Source organism: Andrographis paniculata, unplaced genomic scaffold (assembly GCF_009805555.1).
Source record: "Andrographis paniculata isolate CXL003 unplaced genomic scaffold, ASM980555v1 Contig98END, whole genome shotgun sequence".
Taxonomy (NCBI): domain Eukaryota; kingdom Viridiplantae; phylum Streptophyta; class Magnoliopsida; order Lamiales; family Acanthaceae; genus Andrographis; species Andrographis paniculata.
This window is the reverse complement of record NW_026137637.1, coordinates 2,555,228-2,572,816: the sequence shown is the minus strand read 5'-3', so window position 1 is coordinate 2,572,816 and position 17,589 is coordinate 2,555,228. Positions and strand designations below refer to the sequence as shown.

Genomic DNA, 17,589 nt, shown 5'->3' with positions numbered 1-17,589 from the left:
ATCCTTTCTCACTGGGACTGCTTATATACGTATCAAACTAAACCGTCCCAAAGCTACTTTCACGTTGGTTACTGATCTGAACCGTCAGAACTGCTTCCACGTCGGTTACAAATCTAAACCGTAAAAAAACTACTTCCACGTCGGTTACAAATTTGAACCGTAAAAAAATTGCTTCTACGTCGTCAGTTAGAAATTTAAACCGTCAAAAAATCGCTTCCGCGTCGGTTACCTATTCGAACCATCCGAAACTGCTTCCTCGTCAGTTACCGATCCAAACCGCCTGAAACTACTTCCTCGTCGGTTACCTTTGTAACCAACCGCCCCAAGGCCCAAACTTGGATGAAAATACTGTCTAAAGGGTCAACCGTTCAATCGGTTGAATCCAAAAATCATCCCATCCGAATGGGTATGGCCCGACCACTGGACCACCACTGAGCCCATCTATTCATCTTTCCTAGGCACAAACTCTAATATTATTTTTGTACTTAATAATATTAAAATTTATTACTCAATCCGTTCACCTCTAAGGTTATATTTACCTTTTGTGTCATTGTACTTAACAATAAAAAAATTTTATATTCGTATAATTTTTTGTACAAATGTCAGTATGTTAATGTTATAAGACACCAATTGAAGTATTTTTGTAATTTTTTCTTAATTTGTAATAATAATTAACAATAAGAATGAAAGTAATAAAATAATAAAATAATTATATATTAAATTTACCATAATTTTATGTATAATTTCATAAATATTCATTCAAATCAAAATACTCAAAATTTGGAGATAATCTATTAGTATTAAAATATACTCCATTTAAGTATAATAAGCATAATCAAATCAATTAAAAAACACATACAAAATAACAAAAAAAAATGATTAATAGAAAGAATAGAAAATTTAAAAATACATAAATAATAAGAATAAAAATAATATATATATATAATAAAATCTATTAATTTTCTGTACCAATTCTTTAAATAATTTTCAAATTAAAAAAAAAATCAAAATTTAAACGAAATCTACAAAATTAATAAAAGCATAAGAATATAATGCTTGAAAATTAATCAAAATTAATACACAATAATAATTTATTTTTTTTTTTAAAAAAAACTTAATTAGTAAAAACTAAAATAAATACAATAGATAATTAAAAAAATACAAATACACAATAATAATGAAAATATTAAAATAAAAATAAATTTAACATATATTAAAACTTATTATATTTTTTATATGAATTTTCAAATATGCAAAAATTCAAAATCTAAAAATAATCCAAAAAATGGAAAAAATAATAATGAAATATATTACTCCACGTAAAACAAAATCAATTACAAAAAATATCATACACAACAAAAATAAAATAATAATAATTAGTAGGGAAATAAATGCAAAATAACTAATTAAAAGAACGGTTAATTCCCTTAAAATCTTTATGACTCAATATTTTTTCTTATTCAGTCTCCATCCTAATTTTGTTCCACACAATTCTCTATATCTCCTTAATTACTTCCTATTTATAATTTTAATTTGTAAAATTAATTTTATATCATTTTTATATCTTATTTATTTATTTATATTATCTTACCCTAGATAACTCCCAAATCAATTTAGAGCCAACCGCTACTGCACTCAAATCTTTCCACCCACCGACGCGTGCGACGGTGAGTCGGCGACAACAACCGAGAAATCAACTTCTTACTTCTCTCCGATGGTGAAGACGATCATGGCGAATAAAAATTGAAAGTGTGGTTTGAACTTCATCTCTATTTATTTATATTCTTCACGATGGATGATGAATCTCCCCTCAACCAACGGGGGCACCAACACCAATCTAAATGATCGCGATCGTGCATAAATATCACACGTCAAAGTCGAGTCCATACTCAAATGACTTCTAATATTGATTTAGGCTCAACATCGAGGTAAAAAATTTAATTTTATTTTGACAGTATTAATCAATTTTTATTTTTTTTTATGTAAAGTGAGAAATTTGAGCAGTTTTAAATATTCATTATATATTTTTGCTAATAAAATATAATTTATCTTTTTAAAAAGTTATTTTTGCTTAATATCTATACAAGGGCATTGCAATTTATATTACTTATTTTATGTTCCAAAGTAAACTAAATTGCAGGTTTAATTAAAAATTAATTTTAATTACTTTTATTTAGGCTTAATGTTAGTATGTTCTTTCGTTATTTCTAGAAAAAATATATGTATTTAGAGGACATAGAAAATAACGTGATTTAATTCCGAGTTAATAATAAATTGTGTATTATTATCCTCATGATAGTTGATTGGAGTTAATTTAATTTTTTTAAATAAACTCTTATTTTGATTTGATTTTCAAATTAAAGTTTTTGAATGAATAGGAATCCTTTTATAATTTTAGAGGTTTCTATACAAATTTTATTACATTTTTTTATCTCTTTATTCACTTTTACTTTTTGATGTTATTGTTATTATTTTAATGTAATACAATTTTATGTCGTAGAAAATATACGAAGATTCTTATTTCTAACATTTTTTATTGATTTATATGTTTAATTTTTATTAACAGATATAGTAATTTTCGGTGTTCTACTATTTTCTTTTAAAAAGAAATGAGTTCTTTGAAAAAAATTATGAAAAAAGTGCATTTTGATACCATTTGCCAAACTCAATGTAAGCATTTTTTGGATATGCCAAAAGGCACTATTCCATGGGATCATGTTGAAGCGTTAGTGACTCAATTTGATGGGTCAATACGAAAGTTCACATTTGGTAGGAATATTGTTCTACCATTTTCATGTGAAGAGTTTTCAGTCACAATAGGACTTAATTATAAAGGTCTACACGTAGATGATAACATCCTATCAACATTTAAATTACTTACAAGCTTGTTCAATGGAAAGGTAAGTAACGTCAAACACAAAATCATTATTGAACATATGAGGAGTGTTTTTAAAAAAGAAAGTAGTGAAGGAAACATTCGAAAATTTCTTTCTTTGTTTATTTTGTTTGTGTTTTGTTGTGTTTTATTTCCAATTGGAAATTACTCAATTACTCCATTTTTACTTCGGCATATTGACATTTTGGATTTCATTGGAAAGTATGCTTGGGGTAGAGCTGTATATGATTTTTTAGTGAAGTCAATGACATACTTCAAATCTCGAGAAAGAGTCTACTTGGATGGTTGCATAGTTGGACTAATGGTATATGCTTTATTTTTTTCTAATATTTTATAAATTTATAATTTAAATTTTCACAATTAGGTAACATTTTAAAAATTAATATTGCAGGGATGAATTTATGAAAGAATTCTCTCTCTAGCAAAGCTATGTGATGTACCTATTGTTCCCCGATTCATGAGGTGGATCGAGACAAAATTTATTGGAGATGGTGAAAGAAGTTTGAAGTTACCCGAACAAATTAAGCAATGGGATATTATTGAATTCACAGTCAGAAAAGTAGATGAGTTATTGATTAGACCACTGCAACCTGCACAAGAGATAATATTTATATTTTATTTAATTTACAGTATAATGTTTTAATATGCATATTTTTATAGGATGTTTATGAGGAATGCATGAGACTAAGAAATGAAGTAATATAAAAATAAGGCATTGATTGAGAAGCTTCGCACGCTACTACATGAATTCGAGGAGATATGTTTGGAAGTGAGGATGAGCGAGTTGAAAAGGTTGGGCCTAGTGATTCAAAGAAAATAGCTATTGATGAAATGAAAGTTGTATTGATTATGTGAAAGTTGTTGAGGACGGTGACTATGAAGAAGTCTATGAAGATAAAGAGAAATTAAATAGCGAAGAGGATGACGTCAAAGCTCATAATAAAGAGGACACAATTGAAAGGGCTGAGAAAAATAAGTGCGCGAAGAACTTGATTGGAGAGAACTTTGATAATATATGCATTTTAGAACACTTGATATCATCCATTGCCCAAAATGTTTGTGATCGAAATGATAAAAAAAGAAAAAAATGTAGTTCATTTATGACTCCACCTACCTCTCCTCCGCCAAATCAAATAAGAAAGAACAAGAATAAAACAATAGTTAACCTCCCTATTGTGGTAAGTAAGAATAATTGTTTTATTATAATAATATTTATTATTATTTTTTTACAAGTAAATAAGAAATTGATATTCTCCTAAGGAATATGATAAGTATCACAAGAATCTTAACTTCAAGGGGAGAGAAATCATTTCTGAAAATGGACGTGAGATTATTGATAACTTTCTTTGCAATGCAAAATTTAGGTAAGTAATATTGTTTTAGTTTTGGTTATTTTTAATGATATTTTCAAATACATTTTATAGTTTTTATTTCGTAGGGTCACTATTTGGAATTCTGAAGATCAACATGTAGTTGGAACATCCATTATTGATGTTTTGTTCAACCGTTCTACACGTGGTGAGGTTATTGATGGATTTAACGAGATTATTTGTAGGGAAGTGCACAAACACTTTAATAATCTGGATCACATTATAGGGTATGTTTCATCTTTTTTGCGGTAAGGTCTATTTTATTTTTCATTATTAGTATTATTATATAAAATATCTATTAATAACGTCTATTGTGTTTCAGAAAAGCTTTATGAGTGAGCTACGCACCAAGGGATTTAAACTGGTTCTGTACCACTAAATAATTTTGATGACTTTCTTGGTTATTTGTGGGATCCTGTGAAAAATGGTTTCAATAGAATAGCATCAGAAATGTGTCGTGGTTGTCGGTATATCCTTATTTTAGTTTTGACTGGCTTCCATTGGCACCTTCTTGTTATTGATTCTAAGGAAAAATGTATTACTCACCGCGACTCTATGCCTTCTCCAAAATCCAGGGGTGATGCAAACACTCTAGTAGACTTTTATTTTAATGCGAGTACAATTTCACTTTAAATATACAACTTGTAGTACTAATATATGTTATTTTATTGATGTTTTGTTCAACCGTTCTACACGTAGTGAGGTTATTGATAGATTTAACGAAATTATTTGTAGGGAAGCGTACAAACGCCTTCATAATCTGGATCACAGTGTAAGATATGATATGTTTCATCTTTTTTTTACGGTAAGGTCTATTTTATTATTTATTATTAGTATTATTATATAAAATATCTACTAATAACGCCTATTATGTTTCAGAAAAGCCTTATGAGTGAGCTACGCACCAAGGGATTTAAAACTGGTTTTGTACCACTAATAAATTTGATGACTTTCTTGGTTATTTGTGGGATCCTGTGAAAAATAGTGTTAATAGAATAGCATCAACAATGTGTCGTGGTTGTCGGTATATCTTTGTTCTAGTCTTGACTGGCTTCCATTGGCACCTTCTTGTTATTGATTCTAAGGAAAAATGTATTACTCACCGCGACTCTATGCCTTCTTCAAAATCCAGGGGCGATGCAAACACTCTAGTAGACTTTTATTTTAATGCGAGTACAATTTCACTTCAAATATACAACTTGTAGTACTAATATATGTTATTTTATTTATGTAATGTAGGGAAAGTTTCTTCTTCATTTTCTTCGATTTAAGGTCCATGGTTGTAATTGGAAGTCAAGGAATCACGGCAAGTCAAGTACCCAATTTTGTCGAAAACAAGATCCAAAAAAGCTTGATTGTGGTATGTTTGTGTGTCTCTGGTCTGAATGTTACATCCATGATATATCTACTTGATGGGACTATGAGAATACAGTGAATATTGAACACTATCGAGCTATTGTTGTTGCTTCTTTGTTGAGTGATGCTCGAAATGAATGAAAAGAAATTCCTGTTGATGGACAAAAGGAAGTTGGTTTGTGCGTTTCTAATTTTAAATATTGATATCAATTTTTTTTTTCAGACATGAATTAATCCGTTAGATGTTGGCATGAGCCAAATTTATTATCAAGTTTTGTTCTCTGATGTGGTAGGTACTTTTAGACTCCATTAACAACACTCTTACCGGATGTCTCGTGTACTTGTTCATACTTTGTTCATGTTCACTAAATTGTTATATTCTACCATTGTGATTTAAACCCAAGTAAATGAATTATTATTATTATAATAATAATTATTATTAATATTATTATTATTATTCTATGGAATCAAACAATTTATTGTCAGAACGATGATTTGTTAAGACAAGGGCTTGTACTTTTTTTATTTCATTTTTAATACTTTATTGTAGATAAATCAATACTTCTACAAAGTGTATCGTGCATCGTCATCATAATTTTTCTACGAATATTGTCAACCATTCCAACTAATAGGCATGGATCGTGCTTCTCTAACCCAATTATTCCAACATTCGGCAATATTATTGTTAATCACCCCCACCGATTTCCCTCAAAGATAGAGTTGGCCCAACACTCAGGATGAGAACGTTTAATAAAATCCCTAACAAGTGGAATAGATTCCAAAATTTTACTTATCTTTTGTTCGAACACCTTTCTCTTTGAAGCATATGCAGCTTTTTGGAAAACAGTGGTCGATGTTTTTTTGTTGTGATGTGGGTAACTTCTCATCACCTAAAAAAAAACAAATAAAACATAAAAACTATGTGCATATATATATATATATCATATATTATTACAAAATATAAATATGTTTACCTGTTTTTTTTAAAGTTATCTACTAGGTGTCTTAGGCAAAAAGCATTGTGACTACCAGGAAACAACGTAGGAATAGCCTTAAGCAATCCAAGATAACGGTCTGAGAAAAAGGTGTATGCATTCCAGACTAATCGACTATTCATATCAATGATGATTCTCAATTTAGAACAAAACCATTTCCGATTATTCATATCAATGATGATTTTCAATTTAGAACAAAACCATTTCCGATTATTATCATTTTTGGCATCCATAACTGCATTTAAATAATGATATTACAATTATAATCTATGACTCTATCAAAACATGTATATATAAAAATTAATTCATATAAATATACCTACATATGCAATGGTAAATAGATCATCATTTGGATCGAGAGTCACGGCACTTAATAAACAACTCTGATACTTAGTTTTTATATGTGTCCCCATCAAGAAAAATTAATGGTTTGCATCATCGGATAAACCCAATCAGACAAGCTTCGAAGCACAGAAATAGCCTTTGGAACTTATTAGTGCTAGGCTCAATCTCTAGATTAACAATATTTCCTGGGTTAGTGTGTTTCACTGCAGCGCAATACCAACGCAACTTGTCAAAAAAGTATCTCTCAGCCTCATGAATATCTTAAATTTCAATTTTCTTTCCTATCCATGCTTTCTTCTACTTGAGTTCAATGCCGTATGTACGTAGGATGTCTTTTTGAATATTTTTGGGCTTATAGGAAGGTTCATCTTTCAACTTTTCTTTCACAATATGTGATACCCATGTCAAGTCTGCTTTTGGATGACTTTTACTTTGAACATTTTCTTGCCCACAACTATGATCTAAGTTGCATTTTCTAATGCAAAATAATCCATCAATAACATGCTTTGAAGCATATATTCTCCACTCACAATCTTTCACAGAGCAAATGACCATAACTTTTTGTTGATCATTTTTAACATACTTAAATGACTTCAAAGTTGCAACACTATACTTCTTCAAAACTTTTCGAAACTTATCTGCATTCTTAAATGATTGTCCTTCTCCATTTATGTCATGACGCCATGCATCTAACGGATTACTTTCACAAATTACTGCAGTGTTTGTATTATTCATCCCATCCATGATATTAGACCTTCATACATAATTTGACTTATTAGAATTAAAACACCAAAATTATATATTATATTGAATAAAAAAACTTACATAATTTAGATTACATACCCGGACGTTTGTCTAAAAATATTATGATCAATGTATGTTTCACGCCTTCATATAGCAACCATATCAACCATGTTCAATTTCAAGATTGAATGCAGTCGGCACATATTTTTTAAATTCTCATCTCCATCCAAAGTTACATATAACTTGTACGCTGAGAATAAATATTGTAGTTTTTAGATATCGGATCAATATCGCTCCATTTTTTTGCAAAACTTGCATAGATATCTGCCAGCATAGTGTCTTTTTGGAGTGACATTACATGCAGTTCATTTTTATATTTGCACGCAACCAATATTCCCCATCCTTCTTGATCTTCTGTTATTTCTATAATAATAAAATATAGCAAATACATAATTAGTTAAGTATAGCTTCTTCTTTTTTTCCTGTTTACTTTTCTATTACTATTATGTAAAAATATAAAAATAAAACTATCAACATAATATAACCAATTAAATACTAAAAAACATCATTAAAGAAAAATATTATAACTACAATATTTCTATATGAGCCTAAAATTTCCACATGACGATTACGAAATTAAAAAAGGTCATAAAGATAAATAAAAGACAGAACATTTAGCTCCAGGGCATAAAAGTCTAAACTTGTCGCAAAGGATTTTGAACAAGAATGTACATTCACTTTCAAATATTAATATCTTATCTCTATGCATATTTATTTTATGTACGTTTCTATAGTGATATGAGATTAATATACTATATATTTGCTAACGGTAAGTATTTTTCTTCTGATAGAAATTTTGTTTTATAACTCTCTCGATAGATTAACAAACTACAAAATACAATAACTCTCAATAGATTAAGAAGATAATAATTACCGTATAATAAAATTTAGTTATTTACTATACAAAGAAGCAATAATCTAATGATTTATTTATAAAATAAAACACTGTAAAAATTTTGAAATATAAATATTTATATCATTCAAAGATTATGTATTCTAAATTGAATAAAATTTTCATTACCTGTGACCGTCCTAGTTATTTCCATCTCTTGTAGCATTGTCCGGTAGTTGATATCGCCATTCATCGGTTCCATTTTGTTCGCAAATAAGAAACAAAAAAATAAAATTAGGGTTCACGTTTGAAATTGGGGAAGAAAGATAAGAAATATGAAATAAAGTAAATAAGGGTATTTAAATACTTTTAGATGAGCAGTGAGTGATAAGGAAAAAAATTATTAGAATAGGGAGTAAAGAAGAAAAATATATATATATATATATATATATAAGGAGTAAATAAAAATTTGTATTAAGAATTAAAGATTTTTTTGGAAGTTACCCTTAAAAAAAATACATATACAATAAGAATTAAAGTACTACAATAAAAATAAATTTTTATATTAAAATTTACTATTCATTTCGTCCAATGTAATTTGGATCTATTATTGTAGATACTATAATTTAGGTAAATTATAATTAGTAAATAATTAAAAAATGTATTAGTAAAAATAATTATTATATAGTGAAAATAATTATAAATTAAAATTAAAATAACTAAATAGTTTAATTAAAATTATAAAATTTAAAGTGTGATTAAAGTGCAAAGTTATATTTCCAAAAAAGGAAGGGGCAAATTGTGTGATACCGACGAAAATAAAAAATAGAGAGAAATTATGTAGGAGGGGAGAAGTATAATTATTTTTTATAAATTTCTCAAAAAAAAAATTAATTCAAAATACTCAAAATTTGGATACTACAAAATAAAATAAATTAAAAAGATTAGTAGAAAAAATAGATAATTTAAAAAACACATACTAAGAATAAGAATATTAAAATAAAAATAAAATTTGTATATATTTAAACTTACTATAACTTTCTATATGAATTCTCCAAAAAATTTAAAAAAAAACGTAAAATTAAAAAAATATATATAATACTCAAAATCAAATTAATTAGACCAAAAAAATTAGAAAAAAATAAAGTATATATTAAAATTTACCATAATTTTCTATATAGATTCTTCAAATATTCTTTTAAATCAAAAGATTCAAAATTTGAACATTATTTACAAAATCAAAAAAAGTATTTGAATATAATATTAAAAACAAATCAATTAGAAAAAAATTACATACTTACTTAATAAGAATGAAAAAGATATACTTAATTTAAAAAAAAAAGAAAAGAATAAATAACACAATATATAATTAAAAAATACATATACAGTAAGAATAAAACTAATAAAATAAAAATAATTTTTTATATATTAAAATTTATCATAATTTTCTCTATAAATTTTTCAAATATTCTTTTAAATTTAAAATATTCAAACTTTAGACATAATCTACACAATTAAAATATATAGCATAATGTAATATTCGAAACCCAAAATTAAAAAAAAGTACATACTCGATGAGAATGAAAAATAATTAATTAAAAAGATTGATTGGAAAAAAATAAAACAAACACAATACATAATTAAAAAATACATATACAATAAGAATATAAATACTAAAATAAACATAAATTTTTTATATATTAAAACTTATTACTCCCTCCGTCCCATATATCATGTCCACGTTGTCGTTTCTGTCCGTCCCACGTACCATGTCACTTTCTTTTTTTGGAAAATGATTACACACTTTAATCTCATTTTAAACTTTTTAATTTTTTTTTTTAGATTTTAATTAAACTAATTAGTTATCTTAATCTTAATTTATAATTATTTATATTATCGAATAATTATTTTCACTCATACATTCTTAATTATCTACTAATTACACCTCTCCTAAAATACCGTGTCTACAGTGTAGCAGACACGGTATGTGGGACAGAGAGAGTATAATTTTTTGTATGGATCCCCGGATAATCATTCAAATTAAAAGACTCAAAATATGGATATAATCTACAAAATAAAAAAATATATTAAAACATAATACTCGGAATCGAATTAATTGCAAAAACATATATTTACAATAAAAATGAAAAAAAATGATTAATATAAATAAAAAGAACATAATAATAAAAATATAAAATATAAAATAAAACAATTTTTTTTTTTATTTTTTATAACTTATCATAATTTTTGTACGGATTCCTCAAATATTTTTAAACCAAAGATTTCTGAAATTTGTACATAATCTACAAATTAAAAAAATAATAATAAAAATAAAAAATAAAAATCATAATATAATACTTGAAACTATATATTAATTTAAAAAACCAAAAAACACACATATATTTACAAGAAAAACACTTCTTTATTTATTTTTTCTTTCTTCTTTTTATCTTTGTTCTCTTATTTTTTTGTGTGCGAAGAAAATAATTGATTAGTAAAAATTAAATAATATATATAACAATAATGCGATAGTAAATTTATGCATAATCAAATTTAAAATTTTAAAAATTAAATAAATAATTGTATTGTAAAAATTTCACAATATATTTATAGAAAAACACAATTACCCTTACAAGAATATGATGAATGGTAACAAATTATATACATAAATAAAAAATGAAAAAGATACTTCGTCTTTCCTATTGAAAGAGTGGCGATTGCTTTTTGCATGTAAATTTTTTAATATTAATATTATATTTGATTATAGTAAAAAAGACAAAAATACCCATATTAGTATGGTATAATATAAAAGTAATGACATTTGTGTAATATGTTGTAAGTTGGAAGAGTATTTATTATGTTAGGTATATACTACAATTACTAAATTAGAAAATGATAATCTTATTTTGGGACGGACGGAAATATAAAATGACAATATTTCAGTGGGAGTATAAAATTTTTTATAAAAGAGTATATTAAAATAATATTTAAACAAAAAACTAAATAAATATTTTACTCCCCCGTCCCATTGAAAGGGCGGCGTTTTTTTTTTTTTTTTGCACATAGATTTTTTAATATTATTATTATATTGAATTGTAGTAAAAAAAAGACAAAATTAGTATCATGTAATATAAAAGTAATGGTATTTGTGTAATATATTATAAGTTGGAATGCCAAAAGTGAAAATCTACTATTATCAAATTGAGTATAAGAGTTCTTCAAGAATATATGTAAACGCGCCATAGTTACTACTTAATCAACCAACGAAAACAACTAGTTTATGTAGAATTAAGATTAAAAAAAAAAAAAAAAAAAAAAAAAGAAGAAGCCCAAAAATCTGTCACGTTTCGTAAAATTTTGGTCGAATGTCAGACATTCGATCGAAAACAATTCCACCATTGACTTGAAAGAACAATCAATTAAGCACACTTATTGAAAACTCCAACTTGATCCGACGGATAATGAAGCAGAAATCGGTGTTTTTCGAACTTATGCAATTTTAGGCAAAAAAAAAAAAAATTCACTTTCCATTGTGTACATCTGAAGCTTGATTATTTGTTTATTCTCTCCAATTATATTTGATTAAGATTGACTTTGTATAATTATTCTTTACATAAAAAGATGGTCCAATACAGTAACATTTTATTCTAACAAATTTTAATTCATTAATTATTTATTTTCTATTAAATTTTAGTTCCATAAATTATTCAAGCTTATTTCAAAATTTTAAAAAATTTGTAGTTGCACAAATCGAAACTCCTTGTCACATATATATATTTATATATGATCATCTCTATTCTATTTTAAAGTATTATTTGAGATTTTGTAGTAATTAAAAAATAATATATTTTATTGGTTAATTAAAATATGTAAGATATGTTGATATTTTTTTTTTACTGTATGTGTTATAAAAATATAAACGGATCTAAAGATTTTATTAAAGAAATCGAGTAACAACACAAATATTGAACTAGTTTGGTTAGGCTCAGCCCCAACCAACTCGGAAAATCACAAAATCGACACTATACACACCTAAACTAGCGACTACACAAACGAACCGGCCACAACCGTGATACACACTATATATAACCCCACACAAACACAAACAAGGCACCCGAAGGCCTACAACGTCGAGCGAGCCCCTTTCGGCTACGAACGACTACGCAAAAGGGGAAAACAAACGTGCCACAGGAACTCCACAATATTACAGGAGGAAGACACCACCGAGAAACCGCCGTGAACCGCCGTGAAAGTCACCGGAAAGAGGAGAGCAGTGGGTTGAGAGAGAGAGAGGGGGGAAGGCCAGAGAGTAGTGCGTAGAGAGAGAGTGAGATTAGAGAGTTATGTGTATTGACTCTCTCTCTCTCTCTATATATATATACATGCCAAATGGAGATGGACGGCCAAGATTAAGATCTGTAATCAACAGCCCAGATCAAGCCTCGCAAAAGGACGCGGATCCTAGGCGGGTCACAGAGCGGGTCACGGGCAAGGGGCGCATCACAGGTAAGGGTCAGCAACGGGTGTGGTTGTGGTGTGGGTTGTGTATCACAAGCCAGGCCTGATTCGATCGGGCTGCATAATTATTGGTGTGTAGTGTATTGGGGTGGATCCGAATGACAAAAATCCAACAAATCCTCCACCTGATTTTTCGTCCGAGTAAATGGGGTTCATCATTGCCCATATAATCTTTACCTGCACCAAAAATAATGTTAGAACAAAACATTAACTTAGCCTACCTACTACTCTAAGTAATATGAGGCTAATCAAAAGTATCACAATGTATGTATGTCATACAAAATACAAATTTATTTGCAGGCAAAACTTTAGTACCCATATCAGATGGGTTATATTCATATGGGATTTTCTCTAATTTTAAAATTCCTTTAGATACAATATCACGTATAAAATGAAAACGTACGTCAATATGTTTGGTCCTATCATGAAATACAGGGTTTTTGCATAACTGAATCCCTGACCGGCTATCCGAAAAAACAGTAACACTATGTTGTAAATAAACTAATTCACTGATTAATCCTTTTAACCACACTGCTTCTTTTAAAGCTTCAGTAATTGCAACATATTCAGATTCTGTAGTGGATAGTGCAACAATGTGTTGTAATTGAGACTTCCAACTTATACAAGTCCCACACAAAGTAAAAACATAAGAAGTAGTACTTTTTCTACTATCCCTATCATTTGCATAATTTGAATCCACAAAACCCTCTAATTTAATATTTTCAGTATGTTTTCCAAACACAAGACCAACATTAATTGTACCAACTAAGTATCTAAACACCCATTTTAATGCATGCCAGTGTTCTAAACCCGGGTTCGACATATACCTACTTAAACAACTCATAGCATAAGCTAAATCTGACCTAGTGCTAACCATTAAGTACATTATGGAACATATAGCATTAGAATATGGCACACGTTTCATATATTCAAAATCAGACTCTGATTTGGGACATTGATCCCTACATAGCACAAAATTAGAAGCCATAGGAACAGAAACAGATTTAGCATCACTCATAGAAAATTTCTTAAGAATTTTCGAAATATAAGTAGACTGGTTTAAAAACAGTCTTGAATTTTTTCTATCCCTAGTGATACACATGCCTAAAATCACTTTGGCATCACCCAACAATTTCATGTCAAAATTATCATACAAACACTTAGTCACATTATCAATAATCTTTAAACATGGACTAATAATCAACATATCATCAACATAAATGAGAAGAAAAATAAGTTGGTATTTAACAGTCTTATAATACAAACAATAATCAAATTTGCTTTTAATAAAATCAAGATTTTTCATACAATTATCAAATTTGATATTCCATTGTCTAGGTGACTGTTTTAAACCATATAAAGATTTATTTAACAAACAAACATGACCCATTTTATTTTTATCAATAAAACCTTCAGGTTGTTTCATATAAATCTTCTCATTAAATTCACCATGTAAAAAAGCTGTTTTAACATCTAATTGTTTTAGCTCCCAATCATAAAATGCAACTAGAGCTAACATGACTCTAACAGTGGTAAATTTGACAACAGGTGAAAAAATTTCATTATAATATATTCCTTCTTTTTGGGTAAAACCCTTAGCTACTAATCTAGCTTTAAACCTAATTCCACTATCTTCTTGTTTAACTTTATAAATCCATTTACAATCAACAAGAGAACAATTAGGAGGTTGAGGAACCAAACACCAAGTCTTATTATCATATAATGAATCCATTTCTTCTTTCATTGCTTTTATCCACTGAATTTTATTTTCAAAATTTATGGCCTCTCTAAAAGTCTTAGGTTCATTACCATCTAAATTCTCAAATACACTAAAAGCCAAAGAAGACAAATCAAAATCACCAAGCCTAGCAGGCAACCTAGGGGAATTCTACCCCTATCTCTAGTTAATTGGTAATTTTCTAATTCATTTTGATTACCATTATCAAAATCAGATTCATTATTACTTAAATTTTCAAAAACAGACTCGTTTTGATTATTATTCTCAAAATCAGATTCATTTTGATTTTCAGATATGGTAATATCATTTCCAGAAATATTTTCCTCTCTCACAGCTGATCCTACACGAATTTCAGCATTATTTTCTGTATTTTCTATCTCACCTATACTAGAAGTATTATACTCCACCTCATTTGGAGTATTATTAGAGTCTAAATTTTCAGTATCAATTTCAGATTTATCCAAAACAGATTTTTCAACATTTAAACAAGGCATCTCATTTTCATTAAAAACAACATCTCTACTAATAACAGCTTTAAAACCAGGTTTAGACCTTAACCATAATCTATAACCCTTAACTCCTTCCAGATAACCCAAGAAAACACATTTTTCAGCTCTAGGGTCTAATTTGTCATTATTAACACGTATAAAAGCAGACACCCAAACACCCGAATATTTGAAAAATCAATTTTCCTATTAGTCCACTTAAATTCAGGACAATCGCCATTCAAAGGAATAGAGGGTGATCTATTGACTATATAAGCTGTTGTCATAACAGCTTCCCCCCAAAATTTTTTAGATAAACCGGATGAAGCCAAAAGGCTTCGAACTCTCTCCAAAAGAGTCTGGTTCATCCTTGCAGCCACCCCATTCTGCTGGGGTGTATAGGGGACAGTCATATGTCTATTTATACCATTTTCTTGACAAAAAACATCAAACCAGGAGTTACAAAATTCTAAACCATTATCAGTTCTAAGATATTTAATTTTCTTTGATGTTTGATTTTCAATTTTAATTTTCCAGTTTTTGAAAACATCAAACACATCAGATTTATTTTTCATAAGAAATACCCAGGTTTTTCTTGAAAAATCATCAATAATGGATAAAAAATATCTAGACCCACCATGTGTGGGCTCACTAGCTGGGCCCCACACATCAGCATGCAAATAATCCAATACAAATTTAGATAAATCACGTTTTTCACTAGGGGGATGGGGAAATTGGACCCTATGGTGTTTACCATATACATAATTATCACAAAAGGACACAGGATTAAATTTTACATTACCTTAAGGATCCATTTTTATGTAAAATTTCTAACCCCTTATTACTTAAGTGTCCTAATCACTTATGCCACAAATCACTATTCTCTTTAACAGAATTTATTGTATTTACAGGCATATTAATTGGTTCAGCACAAGTAACGTAGAAATTATTACGTTTTACAGCTTTAAACACAACTAAAGATCCCTTCATAATTTTCATACAATCATTTCTCCATTTTCCCTCTAATTCTAAATCTGATAATGCAGCACAAGAAAGCAAATTATTTGACAAACCAGGTACATGTCTCACATTTTTTAATTTTAACACAAAACCAGTGCTAAATTACAAATTTACACTACCTATTCCAAGCACATTAGAAACACTATTATCAGCCATGGAAACAGTGCAATTTTCTAAAGTTTTGTATTCACAAAAAATCGATTTCAATGGAGTCATATGATAAGTGCATCCAGAATCAATAAGCCATTCATTCATACATACATTGTTCACATTCAAACAGTCGACAGTAACAGTAAATATATCACCACAATTACGATCAAGTAATGTCATATTGGTTAACTCACTAACATGATGTTGGCTACTATTATTATTATTGTTTGGAACATTATTACTTTTTCGTTTAGGGCATTCACGTATATAATGGTTAGGATCACCACAATTATAGCATCTCTTACCTCCTTTATTTGGAGTTCTAGAGCTACTAGTTCCTCTACTTTTAGATCTATATTTATTTCTATTATTCTGGTTTTTATTATTATTATTATTATTTCCAGAATTAGTCTTTTTATTTGATCTAAAAGGAGACCTACCTCTAGCATACATGACTTCACCCTTATTGGACTTATGTATTTGTAAATCTAACTCTTTAGATTTTAACCCATTTATAACTACATCTAATGTTACATAATCACGCCCATATTTAATAACAGATTTTACATCCATGTATGAATTAGGAATTGCATTTAACAAAATTATAGCACTATAATCATCAATATTTTTATCACCAGTAAGTTTTATATCTTGTATTAATTTTGAAAAACTGTCCAGATTTTTATCAATTGATTTTGACAAATCAAGTTTAAAACTAAAAAATTTTTCTAACAGATATAATCTACTAGGAAGTGAAGTTTGAGTGTATAGTTCATCCAATTTTTTCCATAATTCCAAAGCATATTCTTGCTTACCTACTTTCCTAATTACATGATCTGCTAAATGCAGTATTATAATATAGTGAGCCATTTCATCTAACTCAGCTCTCCTCTCTAGAGGGACTTGAGCTGCATGATCTGGCTCAATTGCTCTAATTATTCTTTGAGTTACTAAAATGCTTCTCATTTTTTGTTTCCAAATTGCAAATTCCATTTTTTCATCAAATGGCAATATAGTAAAACTCGAACTACCAGCCATTTTTGTTTTAGCAAAAAACAGATTTTATATTTAACAAAATGA

At 28.2% G+C, this 17,589-nt stretch overlaps 1 protein-coding gene across 5 annotated transcripts; it reads left to right on the top strand.

Annotated features, from left to right (window-relative positions):
- Positions 1-1,562: 1,562 nt before the first annotated feature.
- Positions 1,563-5,852, top strand: LOC127243986 (uncharacterized). 5 transcript variants are annotated; one of them, XM_051264255.1, is made up of 7 exons: positions 1,576-1,928; positions 3,099-3,200; positions 3,288-4,074; positions 4,157-4,260; positions 4,335-4,493; positions 5,002-5,071; positions 5,506-5,852. In XM_051264255.1, exons 3-7 carry the CDS (start codon positions 3,997-3,999, stop codon positions 5,677-5,679), a joined length of 585 nt encoding a protein of 194 aa, XP_051120212.1. In that variant the 5' UTR covers positions 1,576-1,928; positions 3,099-3,200; positions 3,288-3,996; the 3' UTR covers positions 5,680-5,852. The 5 variants fall into 5 exon arrangements, 3 of the variants coding, with proteins under 3 accessions (XP_051120214.1, XP_051120212.1, XP_051120213.1); XM_051264256.1 differs by lacking the exons at positions 1,576-1,928; positions 5,506-5,852 and adding an exon at positions 5,146-5,434 and having other exon boundaries at positions 1,939-3,200; XM_051264257.1 differs by lacking the exons at positions 3,099-3,200; positions 3,288-4,074; positions 4,157-4,260 and having other exon boundaries at positions 1,563-1,928; positions 5,506-5,844.
- Positions 5,853-17,589: the final 11,737 nt, after the last annotated feature.